At 43.7% G+C, this 24,350-nt stretch overlaps 1 protein-coding gene across 1 annotated transcript; it reads right to left on the bottom strand.

The window, feature by feature from the left end:
- Positions 1 to 1,755: 1,755 nt before the first annotated feature.
- vegfaa (vascular endothelial growth factor Aa) lies at positions 1,756 to 21,845 on the bottom strand. Its single transcript, XM_083633835.1, has 7 exons — positions 21,188 to 21,845; positions 19,340 to 19,382; positions 13,979 to 14,175; positions 12,650 to 12,726; positions 12,521 to 12,550; positions 4,462 to 4,593; positions 1,756 to 2,047 (listed from the first exon to the last, which is right to left on the bottom strand). Exons 1-7 carry the CDS (start codon positions 21,251 to 21,253, stop codon positions 2,026 to 2,028), a joined length of 567 nt encoding a protein of 188 aa, XP_083489961.1. The 5' UTR covers positions 21,254 to 21,845; the 3' UTR covers positions 1,756 to 2,025.
- Between the last annotated feature and the right edge of the window lie 2,505 nt (positions 21,846 to 24,350).

A 24,350-nucleotide genomic window follows, 5' to 3' on the forward strand; every position in this document is an offset into this window, starting at 1 on the left:
GTCCAAGACCCAAAACAGCTGCGTCGGAGCATCATTTCACACACATGTTTGTAGCTGGGGTTTCTATCGGTCAACAGGCCTGCTATCATCCACCTCCAGCCGGAGAGGAACACAGCTAGTTTGATTCAGGAATGTCAAAGTGGTATCTCTCACAAATTGTTGAAAACAGGTGAGAAGAAAGGACCCTAAATAGAAGGATAAGACATCAGTCACATCACAGTGTGAGAATTTTGCATTGGGGCCAGACAGTTGTTTTGAAGTGAATGGGGCGGGCAGGGTAAGTCTCATTATAAACCATCATATGGGTATGCTTTCACCTTTGACTGAAAAATGCTTCCACCAGATTAAAGAAAACACATTACATGATGTTGACTTGTCTGTTCAGTCATGTATCATGATGTAGTTTAGCTAATCTAGCTCTATTTTGGCTTGAGTTGAGCAGAGCTATATGCAGCTGCTGGACAGAGCCATGATCTGTTTGGAGACCAATAATAAGGAAAACAAACATTATTTGTTTATTATTATTATTTATTTACATAAAAAAAAACACAAACATCAGTCACATAATGTATTTTCTTTAATCTGGTGGAAGCATTTTTCAATCAAAGGTGAAACGACACAGATGGTTTATAGTGGGACTTACCCTATCCACCCCATTCACTTCAATAGAACTGGCCCCAATGCAAGATTTGAACGTGGTGAGATGAGGGATGTCTTATCCTTCTTTTTTAGGGTCCCTTCTGAGAAGGAGGAAAACAAAATGAACCATAACACTGCATATAAATATATTACTCAAATACATAGAATACTGAAAATATTCTATCATTATAAATTAGATGTAGTGTACTAGACAAAGGGATATCTGGTAAGTATATACAGATCGTTTTGCTTTAAGATGAGCTCTGCTGACGTTGGATGCGTGGTTATTTCTTTGGAACACATACAAAGCCATTAAATAAGGAAAGCGGTGGTGCATTGCATGTAGCTCCACCGTTATGGATGCTGTAATCAGCTTGTCTAGTCACTGCTTGTCTCCGTATATATCTACGTTAATATCCCTTTAGACAGCCTGGTCTCGTGAAATTTCGTGAAATGAGCACGATGTCGTAAAATAAATAAATAAAAGGTTTAAGTTTGACACTGAAAAATCAAGGGTGTAGACAAATTCCCATGACAAGATGTTTTCTACTGTGAATTACGTTTTTCTTAACCAAATTGTTTTACTTGCCTAGCCCCAACCCAGACTTTAACCGCAGTTGCTAACATTAGCTAACCTTTTCAGACGAACACGCGGAAATGACGTGTTCGATTCATCGTACTGTCACGTAATCTGTTCGTGGTGCCAGGAACGTAACCTTCACATAATTCCCGTCCACAAACGCGTAATCGTCGTTTCCGAAGTCTGTGCTCATTTTACGAAAAAATCGTGAGACTTCGTCAGTTTATTCTCACACCAACTCCTATTGGGTGTTAGTCAGTACAGTGGTGGCAAAACTTCACATCGCATCACAGAGGGGAACTAGTCCTTCAGTACAACAGGAGCTCCGCCTCCTCGTCAGTCCCTTCTATGAGAATTCAGAAGCGAGACCTCTCACCGAAGTCGTGGTCACAATTTATTTCGCTTAATGTTTACACAGAAATAATTAAGATATCCGTATCCACAGCAGACCAGCATCCAGTGAAGTGTTACCTAAAATAAAACAGAATTGTCCCCTAACCCCCCACCCCCCCAGTTCTGAGTCCAAACAGGGCCCGCTGAAATATATTCCGTTCACACGCCGGTGGCGCATTCGTTCGCTTTATATAGTGTCTCTGTTTTAGCAGCAATATACATTGTCGTTGTACTTATATAATGTACAAATATATTAATATCTTTAGGTGGATAAAAAATAGACAAAGGCAAGATGTAAGTCCCGACTTTTCTCTTTGCGTTGTCCAGGGAAGGGAATGCATCCTCGGGTTTCAAAGTGCTGTGCCAAGAAAATAATTCCTTCATACCAGTGTCGCCCACCCCTCCTCCTCCTCTCATCTCCTTGGTTTGTCACATCTGTGGACGACAAGACAGACATCGGGTTAATCGACCAGCAGCGAATCGGCTTCGCAAAACAGATTTTGTGAACTGAGCAGTGACACAACGTTCTGAAATGCAAATAATGTTCTGCGTGCATGAAAAAAGTGACATTTCCCCAAACGCGTTAAGGATTCTATTATAAGGATTATATGGAGGAGACAGGACTACAAACAGGAGGTTTGCGATGAAGTAGTAGGACAATGGAAAGTAAGGGTGTGGCGGTAAGGTGGGTGGATACCTCAGTTCAATCCTTATAGAGTACCACAGGGATGACGTGCACTTCCTGGTTCCCTCGTCGGGAAGTCAATGGGATTTTTGTAGGGGGATTTGGGTTAAACGCCTGAAATAAAGGTCTGTGGTGGTTAACAAAGGTTTATGAAACGACGATGCGCTTCAAAAATCATAAAAGTGCTCCTCATTTGTGAAGATTATCTTGCTGAATGCAAAGTTCACCGTTTCATAAACTTTTGTTAACCACATACCTTATTTCATCCATTTCACCAAAATCCCCATACACAAATCCCATTGACTTTAAGACGAAGGAACCGTAAGTGCAAACATCCGGGTCCTAGGCATGTCAGAGTATGGGCTCAATTCACTAGACTTTTTGGAAACGGTGTAGGTTTTGTAGCATGGTTTGGGGTTGGGGGGGTAGGGGCCCGCCCCACCACACACCCACATCTCCTGAATATGGAGTGGCCAATTGGAATCATGTCAGCGGTCACCCCACCCACAAGTGTGTGCCTGTCTAAATCCGGCACGGTGTGTGGGGGGCCCTCGGGGGTCAGAGGTCGTGGAAGGGGCCAGGTCAGGCGAGGTCACCGAACACAGGGCCTTGTTAAGAGCTTGACTAGAGGCAGCAGCACCTCTCTGTTTGGCTACTTAGCCGTTATTTTTGCACCGCTAGGCCCTTTTCACAGCAACCGTTTCGAGGTGGTAAAGCAGGTGTAACCAATAATTAATGATTTGAACCAATGATTTTTTAACCAATTAATGATGGTTCCATTCCATGTATAGGTTGTCCAAGTCCCAGGCCCTCATTAATGTTATTGGTTACATCTGTGTTACCTCCTGTTTTACCACTTCAAAACGGTTGCTGTGAAAAGGGCTTATAGCGCTTATAGTGTTATAGTGAGTCTGACTCCTTCGATTAGTAGTCTGAGGTTTTTTTTTTTAATGATTTATGAGTAAGAGCCAGAGTCCATGAGAAGCAAGCAGCATGGACACCATTCAATCGTGAGCCTCCCTCACAATCGAGAACCACAGGAAACCTTAGTCTCGTTAGTGACGTGCACAAGTTCTTTTTTTGGACTTCACATGAGTGTATCTATCTGGTCATGATCCAGACTGGTAGAAAGAAGTGAAAAGTCCATTGATGCCCGCTGGCTACTCTATACAGCACAGATTGACCTAATGCTGAATGTGAGTGGGCTTGTTTATTACAGTTTGATCGTGGATTAAAAAAATATTATCATGGAAGGAGCATGTAACATCTTCAACATCCAGACTGCATTAAAACATCATTTCAGTGTAATCTTCTGGGGTCACAGTTCAACAGAGATGGGAAAAGTAAACACATTCTTTACTTAAGTAGAAGTACAATTACTTGTATAAAAAACACGTAGTAAAAGTAGAAGCACTGATTCAACGTGTTTACTCAAGTAAAAGTTTAAAAAAAAAAGAGTCCAGGCTCTGAAATGTACTAAAAGTATAAAAGTAAAAATATTTGTACCGGCTTTTTCTGTCCAAAGCTAAGTGAAAATCACATTTGAAGACTTAAAACATCCACTTTAAAAATGTTTTAAGATGTATAAAGACTATACTTTGATTAATAATTTGTGAGGTCTGGTTTTTCCACAAAAAGGTGCATATAATGCCTTAAAGTGCGAGACCAGGGACAGACAAACAATGTTACATAATTTTTGTCTGTTGTGCAATGTGTTTTCAAAATGTAAGGAGTAGAAAAATTTGTGTTAAAATGTCAGAAGCAAAAGTAAAAAGTTCCCAGAAAAAATAATACTTAGTAAAGTACAGATTCCTGAAAATCCAATTACAAAAACAATTCCAAGTACAATAACAAAGAATTTGTACTTAGTTATTTCCCATCTCTGCATCCAGACTGCATTAAAACAACATTTCCGGGGTCACAGTTCAAACATAAATATGATGTTTGGAGCCGACCGTGAGACTGCTGCATGTGACAAGAGACAATGCAAGCACACAGGGAAGCACAGACATTCCCATCTCCAAACTGCAACACAGCAGGGGAGAAGCATGCGTTTCTCCATCCAGAGCGCAGAGGTGAACGGACAGGTGAATAGGCAGGTAGGCGAAGGAGCGGTTCCCGAGGCACGCCGTTTATCGTGATATATACAGTATGGTAAACAAACCTGCAAGTTCTTTCGTTTAACTCAAGTTGCCTGGACTTGCAGTCTAACTGTGTGAATTTGCAGGAGCATTTACAGGTGAGAGGGTCCTGCACAAACAAGCGCTTTCTTCTCTCTGAGCAAGGCTCGCAGTGGCTGCAAGGGAAGCAAAAGGGGAGAGAGAGACAGAGACAGAGATCTAAGCTATAGAGCGAATCCTGCAGAAAGGGCAGACATAGACACTCATGCAACATACCCCCCTCACCAAAAAAATCAACAAAAACAAAAAACATCCCTCACCCCCTCCCTCAACACTCTAAAGCTGTGTTCACACCGACCTATTAAAGTTTTTCGCTGGCAACGAGTTTACATACAAAGTCAATGCAAACGAGCGATTGAGCGTATATTCGCCCGGGAGAAAAATCGCTGGGCGTCCGAGCGACAGAGACAGAGCGATAGGGAGAAAATACGCTCGTCGCCCCAGATGAAATATCCCAACTCGAGCGAAAATACGCTGGCATCAGTCGCTCGCTGTTCAACGCTGATTGGCTGCCGTGTGAGAGCGAGTCAAGGATCACACTGGCTTGGAACAAACCGCTGGTTTATTGTGTGGCAACAAACCGCATTGACAGCCGATTGACAGGCTGACAGCTGACATGAAGTGAAGTCTGTACTACGGTATGTAGCGCGCGTTAGGAGCACGCGTAACGTTATAGCCCCCACAGCGACAGAGCGATTCCAAAGGGTTGAATCGAGCGACAGAGCGAAAAATAAATATCTCGGTGTGAACACAGCTTTAGCTCACTTTTGAGAGGGCAATTTGCACATTCTGTACGTCTCAGCTGCTTGAGCCAAACAACTCAGATTTCTTTGACTTATTCACATAGATTTCTCCATCTATCAAATAGACTCTATAGATAGAGTACCACAGGGATGATGCATTTTTGTAGGCCAACCCTCATGCACTTCCAGTTCCCTTGTCTCAAACTCAATGCGATTTTATGGGGATTTTGGCTAAATGCATGAAATGAGGTCCGTGGTTAATAAAGGTTTATGAAACTGCAAACGTTGTGTTCAGCAAGATAATCTTCACAAATGATGACCACTTTTATGACTTTTGAAGTGTTTTCTGAAAATCGCGATTTTTGAAAATCCCATTCACGCTTCAAAAATCATCATCTGATTTGTGAAGATTATCTTACAGAACAATGTCTATGGATCTTAATATGCTACAGTTTGTGGGAGTTGGTGGTGCCAAGTTTGGGCACAGGCTCAATTTGCATGGCTTTGACTATAGGACATCTATTATGAGAGCAAATGATGAGTGACCTATAACTTATGCATGCAGCATAACGGGCACAAACAGGCCTAATTGTTTTGACCAGCATGGCTTTCTGGTTTTTTTCATTTTGCTGATACAGGCAGCACACTTTTTCCTGTACAGTCTTTCAGTGAATCTGGGCCACAGTGTCAAAATGCTCATCTTTTCACTCAACATCCTCATCCAAAAATGTTCAATAGCCGACAGATGATCAATATGTTGAGAAAATCAACTCCTGATAGTTTGAGCTTGGTATGTGTGGAGGGAAGGCAGCAGAGGCTGGCCATACCAGGTTTTGGTGGACATAACAAAGAGAGTAAGGTAAAGGTAAAGTCCCACTGATTGTCACACACATCTCCGCATTTGACCCATCCCCTGGGGGAGCGGTGAGCGGCAGCGCCCAACCCTTCGATGCTGAGTGCCAAGCAGGGAGGCAAATGGGTCCCATTTTTATAGTCTTTGCTATGACTCGGCCGGGGATCGAAGTCACGACCTCCCAGTCTCAGGGCGGACACTCAGACCACAAGACCACTGAGCTGGAGAGCACAGTAAATAAAGCAGGTGACACTTTACATGCAGCTACAGCGTCTCTATCATGCTGTTTCTCTTATGAGCTTAATTGATGGCAGGGCGCTCAGCCTTTTTCATAAGTGTCTCTCGACAGAAATAAAAGAGTTGCACGCCGTTTTTAATTGATAGGCCTACTTCAGAGACAGGTTTCAGTCGTCTCCACGGTAACAACAAGCCGGCGCCTCCCCTCCAGCAAAAGTGACTATCTCTATCCCCTCCTCGGCCTCACTCTGAACCGTCCCAGGAGCAACCGTTTGTTTTCCTCAAATCACTGTAAAAACATCTTAAATCACGTAAAAACAACTTGCCACAGACTTTCCTCTCTCTCTCTCTCTCTCTCTCTCTCTCTCTCTCTCTCTCTCTCTCTCTCTCTCTCTCTCTCTCTCTCTCTCTCTCTCTCCACATCAGTTTTGACAGACAACAGCTCGCCTTGCTCCTTACAGAACGCTCTCTCTCTCTCTCTAGCCAATCACTGTGTGTGTGACAAAATATGACGTTGTCCGTGACATAACAACATTCTCCGGGTAGGCGACACCAAAGAAAAGTGTGGAGAGACACTTTTTTTCTGTCTCTTCTGACGTCATATCTATCGAGAGACCGTTTCAAAAGTGCCCAGAGACAAAGCATAAATTGGGCTGTAGTCTCCCTTTGGAAAATTGCACGACAAACACATGTGAAGCACATGTGGGATTTGGTCTAAGAGAAGCACAAAGAAAATGGACTGGTGCAAGTAGGTACACATGACCCTGGATGGAGAAATGTTCACCTTTCTGCACCATTCACACAAATCAGGTGCGGTTTTATAAACTAGGGTTCACCTGATAGGGGGTTTCGAAGGCTGATACTGCTATTTTTGGATTGAAGTTGCCAATAGTTTATTTTGGCTGATATTCAACATCTTTAAAGGATAAGTTCACCCAAAAATGAAAATGAAATGAAAATGCAGTCATTATACTCACCATGCCGGTGGAAGGTCGGGTGAAGTTTTTTAGTCCATAAAACATTCGTGGAATTTTCCAGGGAAAGTTACAGCATTCTCCTAAACAATTGAAGTGAATGGTGACCAATTTTCAAACGTAAAAAACATGAACCAAAAAAACAAACATAAAATGCCTTCACACTGCTCGTCTGGCGTAATTCAAGTCTCCAGAAGCCCCAAGATGCCCAGTTGACTTGAAAGTACATCATTTACACCCTGTTCTTAGCTAAAATCTTCACTGTAGCCGTGAGCTGTGAGTCACATTTTCACTTTCACTTTATGTTTTGTGGACTAAAAAAAATTCATCCGGCCTTACATCGGCATGGGGGTGAGTATGAATTTTCATTTTTGGGTGAACTTATCCTTTAAGTCTGGCCATTTTCATGTCAACAAAACAAAAAGGGATTCAATATTTAGGATAGTATTCATGTCAGTCTCCGAAACTGCAGTTGGACAACCATGCGGAAATAAAGCTCTCCATTGGGCAAAACGGAAATATCAATCCAACCCGAGTTTAAAAAAAAGTTGTTTTGATTAAGCACATTTTGAGCAGCCTATATCTCTTAGGGTCATAGAATAGCCGATAAACCCGTAGACACCATTAGTTGATGCCTACAGATGCCATATCTCTTACAACGCTATGAGATGGAAGGTCACACTCCAGAGACAAAACAGGGCCAGACGTGGATACAGTGACAAGGAGCTCTGCTTTGTCTCAAACCACTGATTTCCCCTCGGCTAAAATCACACGTTCAAGCAGGCATATATCAAGACCTCCTGTATGAAAACAGGGACAAAACAACCCAAGCAGAACTTATCGGTGTACCTCTCAAGGCTACAATTATCCTAACCTAAAATACACGCCACGTCTGCACTTAACCGTTATACAGTAGCCGTTGCTATCAAGACTATACCCGTTTAAAAGTCATCTATGGGCTGAAAGCAAAGGAAACATGGGAAGCGGATAACAAAGCCCCCAACAGCAAGTAGATGCGGCACCACTTATCTGCCCTGCAGCAGGCCAGCAGACAGCCTTAAAGACAGCCATGCTTCATACAGATAGCATTACCTTCACATCAGCAGGGCAGAAACGTGGCACATTTCAAAAGAGAAGAAACGTGGAGAGGAGGGGGAAATGGAAACTCAGTCGAACAAGAGATTTGTGCTCTTCTAATTTACAAGATGACAAAAACGTCCCTCCAAAAAATCACGCCAACCAGCGAGAGAGACACCGCGCCGGCGCTGAGGCACACCGCGGTGCTAGTGTAGGCCTGGGCCTCAGCAGTCCTGCTGGTGTCTCTCTGTTTCTTTCTCTTTCTCTTTTGGCCCTCGCCCCTGGAAGACAGAGAAGAGGGCAGGAGAGAGAGGAGAGAGAGACACCTGAGTAGATGCAGGAGAGAGAGGAGAGAGAGACACCGGAGAGTAGATACAGGGACACTCGTGCAGATAGAGCGCACACAATAGCAAGCCAAACAGGAGATAATCAATGTACAGGACATCTGCCTTCTAATCTAGTCTCCTCATTAGCTGGGGTGCATCGATCCACAGGATAGGACTATAGACTCCAGCCCGACCGATATATCGGTTGGCTGAAATTACCAGGCGATATTGGCCTATCACATATCGGCATATATGTAGTCATATATATACTGTATATATACTGTATATACATATATATATATACATACACACACACTGATGTCATTTTGGACAATAACGTTTATTGTTAAAGTGTAAAATATCCTGCCTCCATTACATACTGTATCTTTGTCACAAAGGTTTGATATTTGAGGGCTCATTGCAAAAATGTGTTTTCAGGTCAGGTCTATGTGTATAAAGAATATTGTCCGATATATCAATATGGGATTTTTTTTTACTCCCCAATATCGGCATCGGCCCCAAAAATCAGCTGTCTTTCTCTGTAAGTGAGAGAACGAATGAATGAATGACTGTGTCGCCTCTGCCTCCACTCCACCCTGCCAGGAGGGCAGACTGGCTGCCTGAGAAGCACGTGCACGAGCCTGGTGAGAGGCATGTGCACAGTGACAGGCACGGGCACGCTGAGAGGCACGTGCACGATGCCAGGCAGGCTGCCCACGTGCACGGTGCCAGGCAGGCTGCCTACAGTATGCGCACGCTGACAGGCAGGCTGCCTACGTGCACGCTGACAGGTAGGCTGCCTACAGTACATGCACGCTGACAGGCAGGCTGCCTACAGTACGTGCACGCTGACAGGCAGGCTGCCTACGTGCACGCTGACAGGCAGGCTGCCTACGTGCACGCTGACAGGCAGGCTGCCTACGTGCACGCTGACAGGCAGGCTGCCTACAGTACATGCACGCTGACAGGCAGGCTGCCTACGTGCACGCTGACAGGCAGGCTGCCTACGTGCACGCTGACAGGCAGGCTGCCTACGTGCACGCTGACAGGCAGGCTGCCTACGTGCACGCTGACAGGCAGGCTGCCTACGTGCACGCTGACAGGAGGCCTATGCGTCCAACAAGGCCGGACCCGGCTCAGCTCAGCCCCATGACAAGCCGATTTGATTTAGCCCTCTGAGCTAACATGATCCCATCTCTCCTCCACCATCCACAGGCTTTTAACACGCACTCCTCTTATCCAATTAAACAAGGGGCGTTCCTCTGACCTGCCGCTGCAGCCTGCTCGCCACCACAATACAATCTCAGCATTCAACATACGTATTTCTGAACTGAAATAAGACACATCACGTTTCTAGATATGTGAATATTAATGTTATACACGTCATAGAGTCTGCTATTGAAATAGTGCGGTGGCCAGTAAGGGTGTTGTGGTCGGGGTGGATGCCAGGGCATAAACACACTTGACTTTCACACCAGAGAGGTCACAGCCGATCTAAAGTCTACATTTCAACTGTGAGTCACATTGAATGTTTTTTGTTTTGTTATGACGGCACGGTGGCTCAGTGGTTAACACTGTTGCCTCACAGCAAGAAGGTCCCGGGTTCGAACCCCGGTCCGTCCCAGGTCCTTTCTGTGTGGAGTTCGCATGTTCTCCCCGTGTCCGTGTCTGTGTGGGTTTTCTCCGGGTGCTCCGGTTTCCTCCCACCATCAAGAAAGACATGTATTTTAGGGTTAATACTCCTGTCAGTGCCCCTGACCAAGGTACTGGTAGAGGATGGGTCAAATGCAGAGGATGAATTTCCCCAAGGGGATAAATAAAGGATAACTTAACTTAACTTAACTTATTTAAACCATAACCATAATCCTATAACCTTAAAAGACCACTCAGCTAAGCTTTGTATCAGTAGTATGTATCTCAGAAAAGTTTGAACAGTAAATGAACAGTCATTCATTTAGTTTGACAGTTATTGAGAGTTGATTTGCGTGAAGTTGTGGACCAGTGATGTAATTTGTGCATGAATGACATCATTGGTCCACAACTTAACTCAAATCACCTCTCAATAACTGTCAAACTGAGTGAATGCCAGCAAAACTGTTTACAGTTTTCCGATATATGACTGATCTTGGCATGATACAAAGCTGGTTGAAAATTGGCGGAGTGTTCCTTAACCAAGTTGTTTTACTTGTCTAAACATAGCCAAAGTTGTTAGTTGTTTTTATTTGCCTTTACCATTGGAAAAGCAGTACGGTTTTCAAATTACCCGCCGCTTTGTTTCAAATTTACGTTTGTACGATTGTAGACATTTTGCTTCAAATTACTGTATGTTGAGATTGTAGGTTTGCAGAAATGCAAAATGCCAAGTTTTAAACATATTTTTTGTTTCAAATTTACACTGATATTCTACATATCCCATACATGTAAAATGCCGTTTTATTCTGGCGATTGGGTTGGACCTGCTGAAGACACGCATGCACACACGCACGCACACGCACACACGCACACGCACACACACACACACACACACACACACACACACACACACACACACACACACACTCTGGTCCACACACATGCATGCATACGGGTACGTCAAACACACACGCAGCCCGACTGTGTCGACTCCGACGGCCAGCGAGTTCTCTCACGGCCGTCTCCCAGCTCCTATTGACACCACTCCAAATAAAAATAGGTTAACTGCATGACACCTGTTGCTATGATTAGCCTGTGTGGACGTAGCCGAGGGCCGAGGGTCAGGTTTGTGCAACTGGAGTGCAGACAGCCGCGGGTGGTCTGAAGCCTCAATCCTCCGCAGTGTTACAGCCGCACCGTAAAGCACTAAAGGCACAGCCATTAAAAAGAGCAGGCTCAAAGTGTGAGACAGAGCCCAGTAAAGAAAAACGGAAGATAGGCCTGTGGGCCCTCAGCTCCCTCCAAGGCCTATAGAGAGAACCAGGAACTATAGGAACCTTCAAATCCCTGCCTGCTGTGGCCGGCATCACTAAGCCTATAGGTTCACACCATAGGCATCTCAGAAGCAAGTGTGGAGTTTTGCATGTTCTCCCCATGCCCTCTGGGGGGTTTCCTTCATATAGGAACCCCCTTCACCAAAACATGCAATATCCTGGTCGCTGATGCGGTGCCTCCTCTGGTCGTTAGGGGCGCCTGTTCGGAGGGAGGGGAACTCGTTGGAATAGCGTGATCCTCCCACGTGCTATGTCCTACCGGTGAAGCTTCCCCTGTCAGGTGAAAAGAAGCGGCTGGCTAACTGCCCATGTCTCGGAGGAAGCATGGAGCCAGTTTCGGCTCTCCCCAGATTGGCAGAGGGTGGAGCAGCAACCAGGATAAATGAATTAAAATCAGCACTAACGGGCGATAAAAATGGGATAAAAAGCTGAGCTGTACTATCACTAAGTCCTCTACAGTTCCTCTCTCCAGCCTTCAGCCACACACTCACCAACTGAGAGAGCGGGCGCGGAATCTGTGAGCGTGTCAGCCTGAGGGAGAAAGCCATGCTGCCATTGACTCAAAATATGATACTTGCTCTACTGCTAGTATTTACATTAGCATCCCTGAAGGCTGCTGGTTCCACAGTGTCCCGCCGGCTGCTATACAGCAGCCAAAAGACAACGCAACAAGATTGCTTCAGGAGGATTGTGACTGTGTCTCAATAAATGTCGGTATGATTGGTTGAGAAGTTGCTTCTTTCAGGGTGTTCTTACCCTATACTGTGGTAGGTGTGACGGCGTTGTCATGTTTATATTTCTACTACATCCCCACTCAAATCCCTCAAAATACATGACCCAAAGGAAAAAGATGGAACACGTACTTACTCTTTCTTTGCTTTGACCCCTGGCTTTGGTCTGAAATGAAAAGAGCCAGATGATTTAGACTTTTGCTTTTGGGAAGCATCACTGTGACTGTGCGAGGCAGTTTAGATAAGAGGGCTCAGACTTTCTTACCTGCATATACACGTTCGATGCTCTGTGAAGCTCAACTGAAGAGTGTGTTGCGTTACCATCGGTTTGACCCGCATGACCTTGAGAAGCAGAGGACACAACGGTGCATGTTAGACTACGGAAAAGCAACAAGGCTTTCCAAACTCCAAGGTCGTTCACTTCCTCACCTCAGCTAATTGCCCTATCTATCTCAGACAGGAAGTGCGCTAGCTCCGAGACAGGAACTCTCTGTATGGCATTCCTATATTTCTCCAGCCCAACAGTAAGCTCTTGAAAGGCCAAGAAAGGCCTTTGACAAGGGTGTAAACAACATAGCTGACATGCCAAGCCTCGCTCCTTCACTTTCCCTGCTCTGCTACCCTTCTGGAGAGAAGCTGTGTACTAAATAGTAGGACCACCTTGCTGATGTTAAGCTGAAGCTATAGTCTCAACGCCAGACCCACGAGACTTCTTACGCTGATACACTACGTTACTGCATGCTGCAGAGCTCTCTCTGGGTCTGGGACACTTTCCCTCAGCCAGCTGATGGGGTCGGAAGTGAACCGTTCACTTGGCCAGTGATTGGCCAGTGGTGGATTCAGTCTTCCCCAATCAGTAACGACTTTGCGATCAGATGACGGCGGGAGGACCAGCCCATTTTTCGAACCGCTTGTATTGGTGCTACGACCTGTCACTCATTCAGTTTCAACCCCCCTAGACCCGCCCTCAAACCCCAGCAGTGGCTGTGAAGTGGCACAGACTCATTTATGGAGTATGCGGAGCGCAGCGATTCAACGTCATATTTGGGTCTGGGGAGAGACTAAGCTGAAGCCCCTTTTGCACAATCCATGTCTCATTCGTCTCAAGAACTAAAAGGTTGTTCTTTAACCCGTCTCCTCCCATTCTTCCCAATCTTCAGTATATTATAAATACTTGAATAAATTAAAGAAATACAGCAAATTTGTCCCGTTGGTGAACTGATGAGCGGCTTTGCCTGTTAACAAGGACGCCGAAATGAAACTTGTGGGTTCAGTGTAGGTTTGGTGAGCTTAGGTTGAGCGTTGTTGGCGTATGGTGTAAACGGGTTGTAATATAGTGGACATTTTTCAGACTATTGAGTTCTCTGAACTATGACCCGTCGGAACAGCGTGCAGTCCCCTTACTCAACACATAGTCCTCTATGCTAATGTGTTAGCACGGAGCATATCACTCAACATAATGTAGGCTAATGTGTCAGGACAGAGTATAGCACTAGCATGGAGACTAGCATGATTTGGTGTCTATGTTTTCATCCCTTCACAGGTAAATTGACCAATGGGCCAATCCCCGACAGTGCTCAGTGGTCAGGCTCACCTCCAGTGTGACGTTGTGAGTTGAGGTGGGCACACATTCCTGCGCCTCGTCAGAGCAGCACCCTCCACAGCGATTGAGGACGACGCAGGAAGGGATGTAGGTGTGTTCCGTGTCATCCGGATACTCGTGGAAGATGTCCACCAACACCTCCCTCGGCTGACATAAGCTCTTGTTATACACCTTCATGAAGGAGATCACTGAGATAGGAAGAAAGAAAGAAAGAAAGAAAGAAAGAAAGAAAGAAAGAAAGAAAGAAGAGCAATGTGACTATTTTATCAAAAAAGTTTAACTTTGGAAAAGCTCATTGACAGGCTGATATCTATGAAAACATTCGGTCCAGTTGTTTGGTTTTTCTGTGATGTAAAACCAACGCCAGAGTCCAAAGCCCACCAATGTAATGTCACACTTGTCATACACATGCACACAAAATAGGCTATAGTCACACATGCAGAGATGCACAGACACACACATGCGCAGGCACATTGACATTGTAGGCAGTTAGTTGATGTTGCTCCAAAGCGACTCGCAGTGAGTGCAACAATAGAACAAACCTTCAATTCCTAGATCACCAAAAATTTGAAGCAACCAAAATGAAGGAGTGCAATTAAAGCTCAGCGCCTTAGTGCCCTTACAAACTGTCCAAGCTGCAATAGTTCATCACCAAGTCTGCTACTGTATCTTCCCTCAAGGATTTTTTTCTGCATCAAAAAAGGCCCAGCCCAGAATAATCCAGCTCAGATTAATCCATCCCAGCATCCGACATACCGGGTTCCCAGGGACCCCTGGCTAACTCCTGACCCCTGGCTAACTCCTGACCCCTGGCTAACTCCTGACCCCTGGCTTGTCAGAGCAGCAGTATAGTCTCTCAAGCCAGTCTATCTCTTCCACAATCGTCAATGCTGCAGAGACAGACTGTATTTACGCCCATTACATTTTGGCCAGAGGAAGTTAATTGTTATCTTTAAAAAAGAAGAAGAAGAAGCTTCAGACCAGAAGCAAGTTCGATGGTATTTGACCAATCACGACACATGTAAACAAAACAGAGGGAGATGATTGGAGAAATGAGTGGATGCCCCGCCTTGAGCGGGTGTCCCGCCTTAACATCCGTTTCCCCTCAAATTTCCCCTCCAGGAAGTACAGACGGGTAGACAGGAGCATCTGCAAATTGCGGGAGCCAACGTGTCTTTTTTAAGAGACTAGAGCAGCAGTGACCTCAGGCATGGCGGCGCCAGGGTTCACCTCTGACATGTGACCCCAGAAAGCCCACCCCTGCGTGGGCTCTACACACTACAACAACATCCTCTGGTCCCAAACCACACCAGCACCAAACTGCAGCTCTGGATCCACTGTGCCAAGGACTAGGGATCGACCCAGGCTGATGCCAATTTTGTACTGAAAAAGTCAAACATCAGTTTTCTTCTTGTTCCATTAGTTGGATGTTTGAGATATTGTGCAGAATGATGTCTGTGCAGAGTTTGACACTAGAAGGTTGTTTCGACAATCGTCTACTGAAAGCGGAAAGTTTCTCTGTGCTCCCTATAAAGGCCATTTTCAACGAGCCGTGTGGAGCGGAGCGGAGCGGAGAATGGTAAAGGGTAAAATGGCCTGCATTTATATAGCGCTTTTATCCAAAGCGCTTTACAATCAGTAGGTGCATTCACCCTTTCATGCACCAATGGTGGCTGGCTACCACGCAGGGTGCTGGCACACCATCGGGAGCAATTTGGGGTTCAGTATCTTGCCCAAGGACACTTCGACATGCAGAGTGGAGGAGGCGGGAATCAAACCACTGACCTCTTTTATCCAAAGCGATTAGTGGATGACCCGCTCTACCTCCTGAGCTACAGCTGCCCCGAGAATCCAAGGCAAATGACTATTGGAGCCGGCCTGGAATGTCAGAGGGGCCGGGCGGGGTAAGACCCGCGGACATTAACGTTATCCTAGAGTGTCTGGCAAGCGAGACTAACGTTATAAGTTATTAGTTATCACTCCCACACATGTATCCCTAATACAGGCACTAGCTGTGGTCATGTGATGTAATAATACAAATACAGGCACTAGCTGTGGTCATGTGATGTAATAATACAAATACAGGCACTAGCTGTGATCATGTGATGTAATAATACAAATACAGGCACTAGCTGTGGTCATGTGATGTAATAATACAAATACAGGCACTAGCTGTGGTCATGTGATGTAATAATACAAATACAGGCACTAGCTGTGTTCATGTGATGTAATAATACAAATACAGGCACTAGCTGTGTTCATGTGATGTAATAATACAAATACAGGCACTAGCTGTGTTCATGTGATGTAATAATACAAATACAGGCACTAGCTGTGTTCATGTGATGTAATAATACAAACAGGAACTAGCTGTGGTCATGTGATGTAATAATACAAATACAGGCACTAGCTATAGTCATGTGATGTAATAATACAAATACAGGCACTAGCTGTGTTCATGTGATGTAATAATACAAATACAGGCACTAGCTGTGGTCATGTGATGTAATAATACAAATACAGGCACTAGCTGTGGTCATGTGATGTAATAATACAAACAGGAACTAGCTGTGGTCATGTGATGTAATAATACAAATACAGGCACTAGCTATAGTCATGTGATGTAATAATACAAATACAGGCACTAGCTGTGGTCATGTGATGTAATAATACAAACAGGCACTAGCTGTGGTCATGTGATGTAATAATACAAACAGGAACTAGCTGTGGTCATGTGATGTAATAATACAAACAGGCACTAGCTGTGGTCATGTGATGTAATAATACAAACAGGCACCAGCTGTGGTCATGTGATGTAATAATACAAATACAGGCACTAGCTGTGGTCATGTGATGTAATAATACAAACAGGCACTAGCTGTGGTCATGTGATGTAATAATACAACTACAGTACAGGCACTAGCTGTGGTCATGTGATGTAATAATACAAATACGGGCACTAGCTGTGGTCATGTGATGTAATAATACAAATACAGTACAGGCACTAGCTGTGGTCATGTGATGTAATAATACAAATACAGGCACTAGCTGTGGTCATGTGATGTAATAATACAAACAGGCACTAGTCATGTGATGTAATAATACAAATGCAGGCACTAGCTGTGGCCATGTGATGTAATGATACAAATACAGGCACTAGCTGTGGTCATGTGATGTAATAATACAAATACAGGCACTAGCTGTGGTCATGTGATGTAATAATACAAACAGGCACTAGCTGTGGTCATGTGATGTAATAATACAAATGCAGGCACTAGCTGTGGGCATGTGATGTAATAATACAAATGCAGGCACTAGCTGTGGGCATGTGATGTAATAATACAAATACAGGCACTAGCTGTGGTTATGTGATGTAATAATACAAATACAGGCACTAGCTGTGTTCATGTGATGTAATAATACAAATACAGGCACTAGCTGTGGTCATGTGATGTAATAATACAAATACAGGCACTAGCTGTGGTCATGTGATGTAATAATACAAATACAGGCACTAGCTGTGGTCATGTGATGTAATAATACAAATACAGGCACTAGCTGTGGTTATGTGATGTAATAATACAAACAGGAACTAGCTGTGGTCATGTGATGTAATAATACAAACAGGCACTAGCTGTGGTCATGTGATGTAATAATACAAACAGGCACTAGCTGTGGTTATGTGATGTAATAATACAAATACAGGCACTAGCTGTGGTCATGTGATGTAATAATACAAATACAGGCACTAGCTGTGGTCATGTGATGTAATAATACAAATACAGGCACTAGCTGTGGTTATGTGATGTAATAATACAAACAGGAACTAGCTGTGGTCATGTGATGTAATAATACAAACAGGAACTAGCTGTGGTCATGTGATGTAATAATACAAACAGGCACTAGCTGTGGTCATGTGATGTAATAATACAAATACAGGCACTAGTAAGGGAGGAACCTCCATGTGAGAGATGGAAAATATATTAATAAAATGCCAATATGGGCTCTGCATGTGTATCAGTCTAATCAGTCCCAGTCCCAGTTATTTTGCGATAAAGGAATGCACCAAGAGACTCTTATCCTGTTTCCCAGCCTGGCCAGCAGATGCGTTAGCTGGCTAACAGGCTAGCACCTGCTCTATAAGGAGACAACTCATCCAGAGAGCTGGCGTGGAGTCTGGCTGGCCAACCAACAGCCTGGGTGGTTTGGGGGGGTGTCAGCAGCCACAGGTCAACATACTCCACTGTATTTCTGCCTCCTAAGGGGACATTCACACCAAAAGCATTTTTGGAGCTGCCAGCGTCAGACTGTGGTTGTAATATTGCAGAAGCAATAGTACAACCACAGTCTGATCTGCTCCACTGGAGCGGTTGGGGTTAAGGACCACCTTGCTCAAGGGCACTTCAGTGGTGTTAATGAGGGACGGGCAAGCGCTGCCTTTTCACTTTCCCCACCCAGATTTATCCTGCCGGTCCCGGGGATTGAACCCATGCCCTTCCGCTCACAAGCTCCCTTCACCTTTAGGCCATCACTGCACCACTGCCACCCTCCTAACTGTGTGTGTGTGTGTATGTGTGTATGTGTGTGTGTGTGTGTGTGTGTGTGTGTGTGTGTGTGTAGGTGTGTGTGTGTGTAGGTGTGTGTGTGTGTGTGTGTGTGTGTGTGTGTGTGTGTGTGTGTGTGTGTGCATCATGTGACTGTGTGATTTCTGATAGTGTCTGCGTGTGAAGGTCAGCAGCATGCAGGTGGCGGAGCAAAGGAGGGGAGTCGCTGCCCTTGAGCAAACTCTAATCAACAGCCGCACAAACCTTCTTGTTATTTGGCTGTGGAAAAGACCTCTGCCTGCCCAGTGATGCGCTATATAGCCATGTTTGTCTCCAACGGGTCTAACCTTGGCCTGAACACAACGCTTTGTCACTGTCAAGCAAACAAGCGCGGGCGGGCGGGCAGCATTGAACCTGAGGCTACCCGTTTCTTTCCACCACATGAGAAACATATGCAAAAGCTTTCAGGGCTGTGCAGGCTGTTTGTGCCTCTCCTCACTGAAACTTATTTTGAAACACTTTTATGGCTACTCCAAAGTCCCATCATGTCTGACCTTTCATCCTACGAGTTCACCGGCAAGCAACCATTCTGTAACTCTCTCAACTGACAGCAAGAAATATCAGCCACAAATGTCCAAGAACGAATGGAAACTTTGAAAAGGCAACGTTTCAAGAAAAAAGTGTTCACTACATTCCCACTAGGTGGCTCTGTGGTCATCTGGCCTGGCAGAGCCACAGGGAGAGTGGGTGGGGTGGGGTGGGGGGATCTGGTTTAATTAGACAGTTTTACAATAGATCCAACACTTACCTTCATTCTTACTCTTCTCCCCTCCCTTGTTAATGCTGGCAGTCTGTAAGAGACACACATCAGACCAGGCGTTAAACATTTCTCATCAGGATGCAATATTGTGCAAATTACCTCTATAAACATGTCATCATAAAAGAAAACTTATTTTTCTGGCTTGTTAAATTTCAGTGTACAAATCAATTTGATATAGGTCGTATAGATTTATATCAGCATAAATAGGAGGTAAACTCCATCTTGTTCATAAAAAGCTGGGTAAACTGGTTTTAGGTGGGTTACCCTCCAATGCATGCATCTGCTTGAGGGCAAGTGCACACTAGTCAGAAGCTGTGTGAAGCTGTTACACATACAGGAAAAAAGACCAGCAGTAAGGTGATTTTACCTTCAAAATAAAAGCATACATAGTAGCTACATTTTTAGGGAACTTTTGAAATGTGACAGAAAATGCGATGTGAATTAGGTGTTTCCCCAATAACAAAAAGCAGCTTCATGAATGAGCCATATGTGAGAAAATGCATCCAATGTTAAATCCAGAGTGTCACGTTTTAACTGCTGTAAAATTAATTTCTCAGGATGGCCATAACAAGACAAGCATTATTAGCCTGGGAAATGTGTTTCGATTGCTGTTTTACTTCTTTATTTTTCTCTCTCTAGGTCCTACCGAGGAAAATTTTAGCAAAACTTGCCATTTCCAATCGACCCCTCTCATTAATTTACATGACATTGCATGGATCGAACCAGAGGTTTTATTTTGAAAGGTGTAACCGGAAATCACGTTTGTTTATATTGACTTAGGCCTACTTGACGGTGGCAGCAGGGCATCCCCGCAGCAGAGCGCGTCTCCCCGGAGCATTTTTTTTCCTAGGATAGTGCCGGGCTGCGTGTTCACCTTATCTGGCTGCCTGCTGTAACCAGCTGAGAGATTGCGTGAGAAAAGCTGTGGCAGTGTGGGAACCAGATGGAAAAAATAGGTGGGGGAGTGAGTGCACGCTGCCTGGGAAACGAAGGGTTGAAAGGACTGCTGACTAGCTCAAATCGCCAAACTCCATTCAAAAGTGTCGCAGTTTCAACGTGGCTTCGCTTATTGGAAAAGCCGGTGTAGAATTAAAATGCCTTTTCTGAATCGTTAGGGGCCCCATTTCAATTCGGCATATAGGCTACAATCCACAAGCAGCACTTTGATTCATGTAGCCTAAATTCACTAGAATCAGAAAGGGTGCTCACTGCTCGCTAACCGGTGTATTTTGGTGGGAGACGACTGGGAATAAGAGGCGAAGCAATTTCGGATGTTGAAATTCTTTCAAAATAAGCGCCGTGTGGTGTTAGGATATGTATGACTGCCATAGTTTTTGTACACATGTTGCGTGTTGCATCTATTGCCGATGATCCAGATATTTAAACGGAGTTTGGTTTGACAACACAACCACGTAGGCTATTGCACAAAGGGACAATGTGGAACTATAAGGTTTTTGTAGTCCTACAGAAACAGAACGGCGTGAGTAGTTAGCAGACATATAAATAATAAATACTAGGCTACGGGAATGAACGAATCCGACTGTTTTCTGTCCCGATAGGCTATATGAATAGCCTATATTTTAGTCTGATTTAGGCAGAATAACCACTATACATTCTTTCCCCTTCCCAGAACACTTTTTGTAATTTAGAATAAAGAATAGGTAGCTATAGGCCTAGCCTAATAATACAAATATAGATTAATAGTTGAAATGTGTAGGGTATAGCGAACTGTCCAGCACATGTGAAAGAAGAGCTCATTAAAACATGAACAGTTCCTTCCCCATGTGTTCTAGGGTTCTAGGCGTGTAAGTGGACATTTCATATTTAAAAACTCACCTTTACATTAGATAGATGAAGAACCGCTGCCAAAAGGATTTGTATAAAACTGACAACAAAGTTCATGGTTGTAATTCCGGCGTGTGGAAATCTCAGCTGTCGTTGGGCTCACACAATAAATTAAAACAGACACACTCGGAACAAAAATAATAATTATATATATAAAAAAAATCTTGGCAAAATCTTGGCTATAGCAAAAGCAAATCCATGTCGTCCACACACGTGGGGTTGGAAAGCAGAGGAATCCCTCCAGTGAATCTGTTTAATAGTCTCCAAGGAGCGCTCCGGAGGAAAGCTTAACCATCAAACAAGCCTCGCTCATCCAAAGACAAAGAAATCTTTCCTGAAAATCCAGGTTGGAACAGGAAGCCCCCGAAGACAGCAATCCTCCAAAAACAATAAATAAATAAAATATCAGAATAGTAATGTTTACTAAACGAATTGGAGAGTCTCGCCAACTTTGCGCACTGGACTCTGACTCTCTGTACATTGATCCCACAATATGACGTGTGAATGGGGTGTATGTGATAGTGTGTGTATGTGTGAACGGGTGGGGTAGAGAGGCAGTTAACCGGTATAAAGTGAGTGATCCTTTTGTTGCGGTCCTCTGCAAAGCTTCCTTATCTTGTCGTGTCTCCTTTGTGCGTCTGGAGCTCTTGTCGTTTTCCCGGCAGGAGGCTGTAGTACCACCTCTCTCGCTCTGCTCTCCTCGCTCTTCTTGGCTGATTGTGTTCATGGGTTGTTATATTATAAGGTGGCCACTGGCCGCTGCAGCCAATGGCGCTCTGGGGTGGGAGGGACCACGGATTAGACTGCGTAAAGCCCCTACAATAAAAAAATAAACACATAAATACATAAATGAATGAATGAATGAATGAATAAATAAATAAATATGTTTGACAAGCACACACACACACACACACACACACACACACACACACACACACACACACACACACATATATATACAGGGATAGCGGAACGCATCTGAACTTGGGGGGGCCGGGGGGCGTGTCGGGGGGGGCGTGTCCCCCCCCCCTCACACACACGTCTGTGAACCACCATCATTGATTATTATTATTATCATCATATAAAGATTTTGGTCGTTTGAAGCCAGATTCATATAGGAATATCTCATTTTAAATTAACATTAGGATTAGACGGTTGTGATGTCAGTATTCAGTCTTAACAATCATATATTTGCTCCTTTTCTCACTCCTATGTCACCACCTGCTCTCACTGCAGGGTTTGAGATTCAACTTTTTTTTATCACCAGCCAATATGGCTGCTAGATTTTAAAGTTACGAGCCAATTAATTTCAACTAGCCAAAATGTTTTTCTTGAAATAAACCAGAATATGAGGGCGACTGGGTTTTACAGCAGGGCTATTCAACTAAATTGTTCAGGGGGCCACATTGTCAGAAACCTAAGGGACCGGGGGCCGGACCGTTCCCCGAGCCAGTACACTTGACACAATGCGCCACCATATTTTTGCAGCCGCGCTGGAACTATTATTAAGTAGGGGGTGCTGTAAGGAATGGAATCTCGGCAGCGCCGAAGAAAATTTTATGTTTTTTGGACTTTTATCCATATTTAGAAGAATATTTAATTTTAAATTAACATTAGGATTATACTGTTGTGATGTCATTATTCAGTATCTTCTCCTTTTCTATTATTAGTATTAGTATTAATATTAAATACTGAGTATCTCATGAAAAACTATTAATATATTATTGCATCTTTTGTGTTTAGCTCCGTCTCACAGCAGGCCCGGCTCCAGAACCAAATTACAGAGGGGGCCTGCCCCTAGCTTGGCGGGGCCAAGGGGGGTCCGGGGGGATTCTCCCCCGGAAGAAGATTTTGTACATTTTAAAGTAAAATTCGTCAAACTGGTGCATTTGAGAGCAAAAGGAAGAGGCTAAATCTATGAGGAACTACACACATCTCTAATGTGTTGTGACTTTACAAATAGGCCTAAACAATTAATATTAAATGTATTTACACATTGTGCACAAATTGCATTCATTGTGACAAATTTACAATAGTTAATTAATATCCAGCCAGAATCATTGCAAATGGAGGTTCAAAGTAACAGTTAGCAATAGCATTCAGTTAATCAATGCCTAATGACAGCCAGATTCCGTTTTAAACTTTAAAACTTTAAAACGGAAAAACGTTTTTAGCACACACAAAAAAAAAAAAAAAAAATTGAATGGGGTGGCCAGTTTAGGGAATGGGGGGGCCCGGCCCGGTCAGGCCCCCCTCCAATGCCGGGCCTGTCTCACAGCATTGTAACATTGTAGTGCAGCAAGAAAGGAAAACTACTGTAAACATTTGAACCACATTTCTTGTTTAGAACCTATAGCTAGCAACATCGCCATCTCCTGAAAAACATTAATATTGCACCTTTCTTGTGGCTACATCACAGCATCTACTGAAAAACATTTATAGTGGATCTGACTTGTTTAGTTCACTTTAGATTCACATCACATCTGAAAAACAACCAGTCGAGTGTAATAAGTAAATGAGGTTTAATTGTAAAAAAAAAAATCTAAAAAAAAATCTAAAAAAAAAAAAAAAAAAAAAATTTTTGGGAACTGAAAAGTACCCAGCCCGGGCGGTTCCGCGATCCCTGTATATATATATATATATATATATACATATATATATATATATATATATATATATATATATATACATATATACACATATATATGTATGTACATATACATATATGTACATATATGTATATATATATATATATATATATATATATATATATATATATATATATATATATAAGGGCTGTCAAACGATTAATTTTCTTAATTAATCTTGCGATTAACTATAGTTAATCTCAAGATTAATCACATCATTGTACCGCATGTTTAAAATGCGATTATTTTGCATTTCAAAGCATTCTTAATTAGATATTAATAATTCTTACCAGTGTGTCATGATTGGGAATCAAATGAATGCAAATAAATGTACTTTGTGATCTTGAATTTTAGATACATTTTCAATTCAATAGAAGTGCAATGTAGACAGGAGGTAACAATGTCTACAAAATATATCTTGAACAGAAAATAAAGGCACAATTGTAAACAGTGCAGTACACGCTCCAGGACCGATACTTCCGGCGGCGGCGCTGTGGAGCAGTCAA

The sequence above is a fragment of the Poromitra crassiceps genome, assembly GCF_964638095.1.
Source record: "Poromitra crassiceps genome assembly, chromosome: 1".
NCBI lineage: Eukaryota > Metazoa > Chordata > Actinopteri > Beryciformes > Melamphaidae > Poromitra > Poromitra crassiceps.

Bases quoted from the DNA above. Each gene is read 5' to 3' on its own strand.
- vegfaa (XM_083633835.1), bottom strand. From the start codon at position 21,253: ATGAACTTTGTTGTCAGTTTTATACAAATCCTTTTGGCAGCGGTTCTT. The intron at 19,383-21,187 runs GTGAGTTTTTAA...TGTCTCTTACAG, and splicing joins TTCATCTATCTAATGTAAAG to ACTGCCAGCATTAACAAGGG. The intron at 4,594-12,520 runs GTAAGTACGTGT...CTTCCCTTGCAG, and splicing joins GGGGTCAAAGCAAAGAAAGA to CCACTGCGAGCCTTGCTCAG.